The sequence below is a fragment of the Aythya fuligula genome, chromosome 2, assembly GCF_009819795.1.
Source record: "Aythya fuligula isolate bAytFul2 chromosome 2, bAytFul2.pri, whole genome shotgun sequence".
Taxonomy (NCBI): Eukaryota; Metazoa; Chordata; class Aves; order Anseriformes; family Anatidae; genus Aythya; species Aythya fuligula.
Window position 1 is genome coordinate 44,644,970 of NC_045560.1, and position 11,026 is coordinate 44,655,995.

The window sequence follows — 11,026 nt, forward strand, 5'->3', positions numbered from 1 at the left end:
CAGGGGCGGCCCCCGCAGCTCCCCGCCCTCGGCAGGCAGGCAGGGAGAGAGGGACGAGGAGGGACGAGGAGGGACGAGGAGGGGCAGCCGGGGTGGCTGCGGCTTTCCCCGCGTGGGGTGCGCGAAGATCGGGTCCCCCCCCCCCCGGGGATGCGCTCAGGGCAGGCTGCAGGGGGCTGGGGGTGCAGGGGACGGGTCGGTGAGCAGGGAGACCGGCTGGGCTTGGTTTGCAGCTCGATCTGTGGAGTATGGACCTTGAGCCTTTTTAGCATGCCGGGTAGATAGTGGGAGCTTTGCTGGTTAGGGTTATTTTTGGGGGTGTACCCACGAGGAGCCCCTCTCTGCAACCTTCTCCATCCTTTCTGGAGCAGGGGATGTGCTCTGACACCCGGGAACACGGGCAGCACTTTGACAGTTTTCTATCTCATTAGCACATCTGTATTTGATGGCTTTGTTTGCAGCATTGTTTGTATCATTTATGGTAACGCATCTAAACGAAGTACTGTTTTTTTTTTTTTTTTCGTTAAGTTTTGTTGTTTTTTCCTCATTTCCATTTTTTTCCCATTTCCACTCTTTCCTCGTTTCCATTTTTTTCCCATTTCCAATTTTCCATTGGTAAGTTGAAGTACTGTTTTTACTTTATTTTTTATTTTATTTATTTATTTATTTATTTATTTATTTATTTAATGGCAAGGCAGAGGTCAGAACTAGCTTAACATCAGCCAGAAGCTTTGGACCCCAGCCTTTGAAGAGCTCTTTTCATTGCTCCGTTTTTCTTAACCCATAGAAAAACAAAAACCACCTGCGATTGTCCAAACGGGTGCGGATCCTCAGGAAGAGGCAGGGGAAGGAGTGCTGACAAGGGCTGGCCACCGGCCTTGCCACCGTGCAGGTTTTGCTCTGTTGCCCAAGTGACGCGGTGTTACGAGTGCTGATGGTTTAACCAGTGTTTTCTCTCTGAGGTGAGAACAGGAAGGAGAAATGCTGACACAAGTACAGCAGCTTGTTTTACCAATCTAGTGGCACTCCATGTCATCTGGTTTTCGGTTACTGTTTTTTTTCTGAGGTGTTGCTAACTGGAGTTCACAAGAAACAAAGCCCTTCCTCTCCTTTTAAAGTCATTTTAATGAAAGAAGTTTAGATCTGCCACATCTTTCTCTCTTTTTTTTTTTTTTTTTTTTTTTACTATGCAGAAAGTAGACCAGCAGACTATCTTCTTTAACTTTGAAATCATTGTGATTGCTGTTAGTTTGGGTGGAATATTGAAATTACAAGAAGTCAGGTGGTTTTGCAGTCCATCATGTTTGAGATACCACCATAAAGCCCAAATAAGTGCACGCTGTAACTCTTCCTCCTTTTTTTTTTTTTTTTTTTCTGCTTCTAGATCCTTGGTTATTTTACCCAAGTTAAGTGATGGAAATAGATGTTAAAGAAATGAAAATCACCCTTGGGTCTTTGCTATTCATATCTGTGTGAAAGATTCAAGGATGCTCCATGAAAACACATCAGCTGATTCCTTAGACACAGTAACAACAGGTACAGAAGATGGGGCTTTCCAAAGAAAAGGCCATAGTACAAGAATCCTTAGCCCAGAAGAGGTTGAGAGACTGGCAAAAGATCAGGTTTTGGTGTCTGAATTCAAGCAACTGAAACTGGAAAAAGAGGCACAGAAGAATTGGGATCTGTTTTACAAAAGAAACAGCACCAACTTCTTTAAAGACAGACATTGGACAACCAGAGAGTTTGAAGAGTTAAAAGCATGTCGGGAGGTGAGCCCTGTACACTTTCTCTGTAAGAGACAGATCGATTGTTTTCAAATGATTTAATAATACTTCTAATTAAGCCCTTAAGGCAGGAGCTCTCACACATTAAGTGTGCAGTGACCTGCATAGCCTCTCTTCATATCAAAGATACCTTCTCAGAATCAGGTGCATCAGGTCAGTTTAAAGTTGACCCATGTGGATACTAAGAATGGAATCTAGAACACAGAGAGTCTATTTAGGACACATGTCTATATGGTAATACGATGTTTAAAGCTGCAAGTTGGAGCACTTCGGAACACAGCTTTAAAGAAGAGCACCCAGAATTACAGGCTAATTGCAAAACATCATTAAGGGGAATAGTCAGATGCATCTGTTGTTCTTTATTATCTGAATGAGACATGACAGAAATGGTACAGCAATCTGTTTAGTCATCTACCCCTTAAGTAAGCAATTAAGAAACATTAATACATTCTAAAAGGCTTTGTAATTTTGCAAAAATCAGGATTCTTCTTCTGTAGTGTCAAGATTATCCAATGGATGGCTACTTCAGTTTCTGAATCAATGGTAATTAAACTTGATTATAGCTTTTAATATGCTGATTGAACAGTGACTCTGCTGGTATTATGAGGAAAACAAAAATGATGTGCTTTGTTTTGGATTTCTTCCTCCCCAGTTTGCAGATCAGAAACTGACCATTCTGGAAGCTGGCTGTGGGGTTGGGAACTGCTTGTTTCCACTCTTGGAAGAAGATCTGAACATTTTTGTGTATGCCTGTGATTTCTCTCCCAGAGCTGTGGAGTATGTGAAGGTTGGTGTAATGTTTGGAACCTCTTGTAGAGTGTCCTTAGAAGCTTATAAAATTACAAATGACTGGAGTGACAGACTTCTCTTGCCTTTCTTTATGTATGAAGAGTAGACTAGATCTGTCAAAAAATTTAGATTGATCTGTTTTGTAGAATCATGGAATGATTAAGGTTGGAAAAGACCTCCAAGATCATCTGGTCCAACTGTCCTCCTACCACCAATGTCACCCACTAAGCCACATCCCTAAGACCAAACTTTTCTTAAACACCCCCAGGGACGGTGACTCCACCACCACCCTGGGCAACCCGTTCCAATCTTAACCACTCTATCTGACAAGAAATTTCTCCTGATTTCCAACCTGAACCTACCCTGAATGACCAGTAATAAAGTCCTAAGTCTGGTGTGAACAGGCAAACGAAGGCTGTACATCCCCAGAGGCAGAGGAGAGTGTGGCGAGTGATTTTGACCCTTAGTTAAACTTCCTCAAATGGGTTCAGTGTAGCACCCAAACCTATCTCACAGCACTGGAAATAAGGCCAGGCACCTCTGAGCACTCCATGGCCACAGAAGAGCTGCTGTGGGAGACAGTCAGTGGCAGGGCCCCCATCAGCTGCCTCTGCCCCCAGCCTGACCAGCACAGCCCTGCAGAATGACCTGGGTACCACAGCCCCCTTGCAAGCACAAATGCCATCAGCTGTCCCTAGGGCTGTCATGAAAGCCTTCTTTTAACAGTATTTCTATATTTTTTAAAAATAGAAGCAGCAGTAAAAGAGAAATGGTATGTTTTCTGAATTGTCATAACACACATTCCTTCTCGACTTCCTGAGAACAGTCTCTTCTAGAAGTTGTAGTTTCACTTGCAGTATTCAGCAATGAATTTCATGTTGTATTTGTCACTTAGTGGATGTTTATGTTCTTTTGCCACCATCTTTTGTGTTGTTCTACTAATTTTTTTTTAACTTTTTTTTTGAAGTAACAAATGCTGCTAATTTTAAGTGAAAGCATGCTCTTTTCATTCTCCCAGAAAAATTCCTTATACAGCACTGAAAGATGCAAAGTGTTCCAGTGTGATCTTACCAAAGATGACCTTCTAGAAAATATACCAGCAGATTCAGTGGATGTTGTCACTCTTATATTTGTTCTTTCTGCCATTCATCCTGACAAAATGCATCTTGTCTTGAAGAACATTTACAAGGTAAGTATTTTAACATCTTATTTTACAGCCTTTAAAGAACTTACATGCTGTTTATCTTGAAAGTACAATTCTATTCTGTGAAAATAGCCCCACTTGTAATGGTGATTTGTAATTAACATCGTATTCATGGAAGGTATTTAGTTATTTTGCCTTGTAAAAGGGCTAAACTATGTTTTGCAACGTTTTTTTCTTCTCATGGTACTGTGAAGTGGTTTGAATTCTAATCTAATGTATGTTATGAACACAAGAAAATGGTATCTCGAAGCTGGGACTTGGGCTTCAGGGTTGTATGATACAAATAATGTTTATGGATTGCTGAAATGTCTGTGTTGATAAGATACAGATGACAGCGAACCATAATTGACTTCCAGAAGATACAGTGACTTGCAGTTGGAACATTATTGTTATTATTAAACATGCTTGACCTGTGGTCATTCAGAAATGGCATGCTCAGAGATTAACGTTAATCTAGAGAGATTTAGCTCTCTGGACTGCCTTTGTTGGTTGATGGGCTAGGATAGGCCCTCACAGAGGGCAGTTTCAGAACAATCACAATTCAAATGTTTTAATTTCTCTGAGGTGAGCTTGAGTTATATATTGACTGCAGAGGGACATAGCCAACTTATTTTTTTATGTGTGTATATTTTTTTTATGTTATCAGATGTCCTGTTCATTTTATCATCAGTAGTTTGAAAAAGGAATGTTAGATTATTTTTTTTTTCATGCAACTCCAAACATTTTCTAAAGGTGGGATTGGTTCATAGCTCATGTACATGAAAAGGATAATTATTGTTTCTTTGTGGAGATATCTGGCTCATTTGTAGGTTTCTGCACAAAGCTGCAAGTGGTAAATATTCCTACAGCTGGCATTTGTTGAGGTAGGAAAGTTGCATGCATCAAAAGTCTAAAGTCAGAATGGCTAATGGCTGTGTATTTCTAAATACTGAACTCTTTATAGCTTGATTTCTTTATTGAAGAGCTATTAAAAAACAAACCAAAACAAAACAAAAGAACAATCTCACCTGCAAACCATTTTCCTGAAATTGTTCCTTTTTTATTTCTTATTATATTGCAATACCATTTCCCTGAAATTGTTCCTTTTTTATTTCTTATTATGTTGCAACTTTTTTTCCTTCTCACATTGAAAACATGTTATTGTATTCTAAATTTTATTTGGCAACGTTGTGTGCTAGACTGTATGCTAGTCAGCAAAGAAAATGCCCTGTTATGACTTCACTGTTATTGTTGAAGTGTACATTTATTTCTTTGCTTTTGAAGAGCGTTGCAAAAATCTCAATTAGCTGATAAGCATCCAAACAGGTATCTTAAAATACTTCATACCCCAGCGTTCATGGGGAAAAAATAATTTTGTGAGAGCTAACAATCCAGTTTTTATATAACATTTTTGTTGCACAGGGAATGAATTCAAAATATATATTGCTTGTGTATTTAACACGTTAGGATACCTTGACTTAGTTATGTGTGTGTCTATATGTGTAAATAAACATACATATGTATGTTAGATACATACATATATATATATATATATATATATATGGCTAAATCAATCTGTCTTATTAAAGCATGTATGTATTACATGACAGGTATTAAAACCAGGCAAGTGTGTCCTGTTCAGAGACTATGGACTGTATGATCATGCAATGCTCAGGTTTAAATCTGGCAGCAAACTTGGAGAAAACTTCTATGTTAGACAAGATGGGACAAGAGCGTATTTTTTTACTGAAGGTAAGACATATTGTAGAGTGTTTTCTTTTCTCTTAATCATGTCTACAGTGCTGAGAAGTTTGTGCAGACATCCTGTTGAGATAGCTGTGGTCACTCTGCCCTCTGTTTCTTCATAAAAATGATGCAAAAAGCGTTTCCATTTGATACTGTATTTAAACAGTCTTTTTGTTCTGTCATTGCTCTGAATGCTTTAGGAAGAGTAGTAATTGTTGCAGTTTACTGGTGGGTAAATGGAAGCACAGAGACATGAAGGAATTTGCTTAGACTCTCAAAATGAATTGAGATTATAGCTCGCCTCCTAACTCACAATTCTCGTGCTAAACTCTACTGAACTGTTACTTCCCCGTATCAAATATAGGGCATTGTGTCATAAGAGCTGTGTGTTTATTTCTCTGGGCTCTTTGTTCTTTTAGTCTAAAGCAAAATACAGCCACTGAAGAGACCAATCTGAAGCCAAGCAAATGTTGTTCATATTTTATGACATAATGTATTACCTAATTGCTTCTGATATATAAAAACCATTAATCTGGGCTCTTTCTATTCTTTATGGGACAATGATGAAATCTAAGATAATGCAGGCTGTTCTCCAGCTTCATTGAAGCATTTCTAGAACTATTATTTACTGAGTGATTTTTAGTTCTACTTAAACAATTAGCTCTTAAAAGAGGATGGATGCTAAAGGGACCAAATTAAAAAGAAAACGACCTATCAGTGGAATTTTAAAACTCATTCTTATTATGTGTTAGGATTTGTTTCTGAATGAGAAATTCCTTGCTAGTGTGAATGTGTGCTTTGGGGGAAGAATTATGGTAGGGAGGGGAGAAGAGGAAGGAAGAAGAAAGAGAACTGATCTGTTAGCAATTGTTTTGCCTTGGGCTGGTCTGTGATTCTCTCATGGACCACTTCTGCTCCTGCTTCTAATCCTTTATGATCTCATTCATCTCACTGATTTTCATATACATGTTGCTTAATGCCTGAGAATTCTTTGGTCACAGGGAATGTGACTCCATCATTCTTGCACAGTTTGGAACCAGTGCTTTTTTCTTTTATTTAGCAGAGGCGCTACGCTGGTACACCAGCTAATTACTGCATGGGATGATTTGAATGATGCCCATTTGCAACATATCTGGCCTCAGATAACGCCACTGGTCTTCCATGGCAGCGAATCCATTCTTCCACTGTTTGAAATAATCTTAAATTTCTGGAGGAGTGTGTGATTGTAATTCTGTTTCATGAAGAAATTGAACATGTCCTATAATGAGATTTCAATTGATGCACAATTAACAGCTGTTTATTTTTATTTTGTTGATGTGGATCTCCCATTTTAAACACACACTGTTTACAGCCAGTTCACGTGCTTTCATGGTGGGTTTAAGTTGATAAAATCCTGCATTACTGCCAAAGTGGGTGTTCTCCTTTTCCCCCTCAACACACCATGTCTTCTAGTGCTGGGCTGCCTATGCCTACCTGATCAGCCATTTCATCACACTCCTCCACCTGTGTACTGAAAAAATGGGTGTGCTTTTATTTCCTACAAAGTAGCACAAGTTTAGCATGGCTTAAATTTCTTTGGAATCATGCCTGAAATAAACAAAACAAGCTGTGGGAAAGGAAGGGTAATGAATTACAGTTAACACGACAAGTCAATAGTATGGGCAGCCCTCTCTGCTGCTTACAGAATCACAGAATTTTCTAGGTTGGAAGAGACCTCAAGGTCATCGAGTCCAACCTCCAACCTAACGCTAACAGCCCTCCACTAAACCATATCCCTAAGCTCTACATCTAAACGTCTTTTGAAGACCTCCAAGGATGGTGACTCCACCACTTCCCTGGGCAGCCTGTTCCAATGCCTCACAACCCTTTCAGTGAAGAAGTTCTTCCTAACATCTAGCCTAAAACTCCCCTGGCTCAAAACTGCTTAGGTCACCTTGTTTGTGAGGCAATTCTGCCTTTCCAAATGAAGATATGCTTTGAGTGAGATTCTTTTGTTTATGAGAAATACTTTCAGTGCAACCTAGTGGAGGCTTGGTACCACCAAACCCACTTTGCCATTTTGTTCCTCTTTCTATGGAGCAATGGCGTGTGAAGGTCTGGTAACCTTGGGTGATATTCTTTCTCAAGCAGAGACGCATTTGTAAGGCTGGATCACCCCTGGAATATTTGGAGTAGGTGATGTATTCAGCTAGTGAAGTCCAGCTGCACAAAGCAAAAATATACTCCTGTTGGTCACAGGGAGAATGAGGAGGCACAATAAAATATAACAGATGTGGCAAGTTTTGGAAACTAAACTGGGTTTAGTTCCTTTCCTGAGCTTACATCCCACTTTTGCAAGCTGTTTTGCTTAAGTAGATGTTTCCAGAGGAGTCCTGTATTGATTTTATTCAGTACAAGTGCAGCAGTCTGCTTGCAGAGAACAGCTTGAAATCCCAAGGCACGTGTGATCTTTCATGCTCTAACACATAAGAACATATGCTTATATAAATGCTGAGTAGTGTTTTAAAAGTTGCTTAAACAGGGTTTTTAATCTTTTTTTTTTGTCTTTTAGAGTTCTTGTCTAAGATCTTCAAGTCTGAGGGATATGAGCAAGTGGTCAATGAATACGTGCACCGAGAAACTGTGAATAGGAAAGAAGACTTGCGTGTTCCAAGAGTTTTTCTTCAAAGCAAATTTCAAAAGCCTTTCAGTAAGACATAAGTTCTTGCTGATTAGCAATAGCATTGCCAATAGCATGTAGTTTTTCCTTGTACTTGCTCATCTGTTTGGTAAACCAGAAGTGACTCCATCCAGTAACTCTTGGTGGATTTTGCCCTCAGATATGAAATACGGATGTTAATTCTAATTAAAATTTAAGAGGTTTTGCAAAGCAGGACCCTGCTGAGTATCTGCATCTTGTTTTTATAGTAAAACCTATGCAGCATTGTTGGAGGGTCAGGTAAAACAGACTAAATATTTTTTAACTTTAAGCTCTAGTTTTCATTATTTACTGGTATAATTGTTCTCATTTCCATTTTTATTAAAAACAATTTTAAAATAAATATAATTTGTTTCCTATAATTTATTTTTATTGTTGACTTGTTAATGTTCCGGTATTTCATCTGCTTTCAGCACTCATAGGGCTTTTGAGTATAACTTCTCAGATATGGGAATGAAACAGGCTTGGTCACTGGTATTTTTTGTTAAAAGCTGCTTCAGTATTTTAATAATAATCTTCTTAATGTTCTCAGCATTTTGATATGTTTACACATGTTTATTTTAAATATGTTCCTAATTTATCTGATTTCATGCTTGAAGGAAGTTGTTAAAAGATCAGTTTGTCTTCATCCCTAATTAATTTCAGATGTTCTTCATTTGCTGAACAGAAACAGTTGAGGTTTTCCAAGTCAGTTTCCTGTTTGAAACTGAAATTTGAAGGCCAGAAGTACTTTATTTTATATGAATTGTATTCTGCTTCTCCTTTCCTGAGCAGAGGTCTTAACTCTTTGCTGTCACTATCAGGCAAGGTGTTGGTCTTTGCTGTTCCTACCACTAAAAGGCGTCGTACTGATGCTCTGCCTCAGGCTCTCACAGACTTGACTGCATGAAGAAAATTCGTCCTTTCCCTTTGACATCCCCATCTGTTTGCACTGCAGAACCTCTTGTTTGTTCTTGGATGATAAAAATATCACAAACACATCTGGATCTTTCACCTGCATTTTGAGCAGCTGCTCTGTAGCAGAGAAAGCTCAGAAGTATCTGGTGACTTGTGCAATGGGCAGTGCTGCTCTTGTGTAATGCACACAAGTTGCAACAGGGAAGATTTCAGTGAAACACTAGGATTTTGGGGGGAGGGGGAGGGCAGGCACTGGGACAGGACCAGAGAGGTTGTGGAACCTCTGTCCTGGGAAATACTGAGAAACTGAGTGGGCAAGGCCTTGAACAACCTGTTTGAGTGGCCGTGTTCTGAGCAGGGAGCTGATCTCTTGCACCATAAATTGCTGTGTGATCGTATGACTCAGGCTGTTGTTCCACTGGGCTTGTGTGTAGCTAGATGACCTAGTCCTATTCCTCTGATACGGATCAGAGGTGTTTGCCTATGCTTGTGACAAGCTGGCTGTAATGTGATACTGCATTTTTTTCAGCACTTACACTGGCTCTGTGTACGGAGAGAAAGAAGTAATAATTTTCCAGCATAAAGCCTACTGTTACAAAGTTAACCAGCCAGATTTTTTTATTTTTTTTTAACAAATGGAAACTGCCAGAGGTCTTATGCAGTTTAGATGTTTGTAAATAAATTTGCAGCAAATCATTATTATTTTTTTTTAATGATACCATGAGCCGCAAAGCTGGATTTATTGTGTCATCAAACTTGGGCCTCAGAGGAAAAAGCGATTAAGCCATGCAATTCTCCTAATGATTCTTTGAGGATGGTTATTACATGACATCTCCTTAGTTTATGGAGAGCATCATCCTGGGGATTTATGTATTACTGACCCCTACTGTGCAACCCATTAGCACTTTCTGCCATATGAGTAATAAGTGTCTAGTAACATTTATAGTAAATGGAAAAATATATTAAGAAGAGGGGTATAACAGTGATAGCTTTATTATAATCTGAGCAATCATCATTTTGTAGCTTCTCTTAGCAAATGTTCATCTTTAGTACAGCAGTTCTGCAATGGCTGGAGGTAGCCTGAGATCTCTTGATTTTAGTGCAGTCTGGATCCTGCAACATCAATGTCCTACAAGCCTGGATGTTTGGTCATTTAGAGTACACAGCACGTAAATGAGGCCAGCCCTCTTGATCACTTTGGCATGTGACTCAGCATTTGCAACGGCAAGTGCACTGAAGTGAACATCCCAAAAAAGGAACTGAAATGTAGGCAAGTATTAAAAAAAAAAAAAAAAAAAAAAAAAGTTTTGAGTCAACTTGCTAGACTTAATAGCAGAATGCAATTGACTTCCTTTTTTACACTGGGCTAAATGTTTTTTTGAACAAGAATACACCTTTCAGTGGCTGTAGCTTCAGTGTTTCTGTGTGGTTCTGCTGAAGGAACTGCTGTCACTTTTTGTATAGGACACACTCAAAGGAAAGCAGTAGAGCAGTAGTAGAATTTGGTTTTCTTCTCATTCATTTTCATTTCCAGTCAGACCTGGAAAACAAAGTACCCAGTTACTCACAAGAAAGTCTGCCAGCTGTAGTTGTCATAAAGCAGAGGTTAGTCTGAGATGAGTGGTCAGAAAGCTTTATTAAGTCTTTATATCTCTGCTTCCATGAACCCCAAATCATGGCAAGCTTTTTCAGCTGTGGTAAAGTTGGAGGAAGTTGAAGGAGCTTGAAGAAGTCCTTGCATCATACTGTGAGACGTGATAACCGAAGGGATGCATGTGACTGTTGTGGTGCTGAATAAAGTGTCCATACTCACCCCCACCCCTTCAGCCTTTGCAAGCCTATGTAAGCTCACCAGAGGCACAACGTGCTAAGGACAGCTCTTCCTGGAACCCTCACCTGAAGAACTCTTCTTAGGGAGGCAAGGTAATC

At 39.5% G+C, this 11,026-nt stretch overlaps 1 protein-coding gene across 3 annotated transcripts; it reads left to right on the forward strand.

Annotated features, from left to right (window-relative positions):
- Window positions 1–83: 83 nt before the first annotated feature.
- METTL6 (methyltransferase like 6) lies at window positions 84–8,489 on the forward strand. Of its 3 annotated transcripts, none has more exons than XM_032181876.1 (6): window positions 84–117; window positions 1,385–1,769; window positions 2,437–2,571; window positions 3,592–3,762; window positions 5,367–5,508; window positions 8,054–8,489. In XM_032181876.1, the coding sequence occupies exons 2-6, from the start codon at window positions 1,488–1,490 to the stop codon at window positions 8,200–8,202; spliced, it is 879 nt and encodes a 292-aa protein (XP_032037767.1). In that variant the 5' UTR covers window positions 84–117; window positions 1,385–1,487; the 3' UTR covers window positions 8,203–8,489. The 3 variants fall into 3 exon arrangements, with proteins under 3 accessions (XP_032037767.1, XP_032037766.1, XP_032037765.1); XM_032181875.1 differs by lacking the exon at window positions 84–117 and adding an exon at window positions 587–615; XM_032181874.1 differs by lacking the exon at window positions 84–117 and adding an exon at window positions 681–962.
- Window positions 8,490–11,026: the final 2,537 nt, after the last annotated feature.

Coding starts and splice junctions, on each gene's coding strand:
- METTL6 (XM_032181876.1), top strand. CDS start 1,488: ATGCTCCATGAAAACACATCAGCTGATTCCTTAGACACAGTAACAACA. Junction 1,770..2,436: donor AGTTAAAAGCATGTCGGGAG/GTGAGCCCTGTA, acceptor CTTCCTCCCCAG/TTTGCAGATCAGAAACTGAC. Junction 2,572..3,591: donor GAGCTGTGGAGTATGTGAAG/GTTGGTGTAATG, acceptor TCATTCTCCCAG/AAAAATTCCTTATACAGCAC.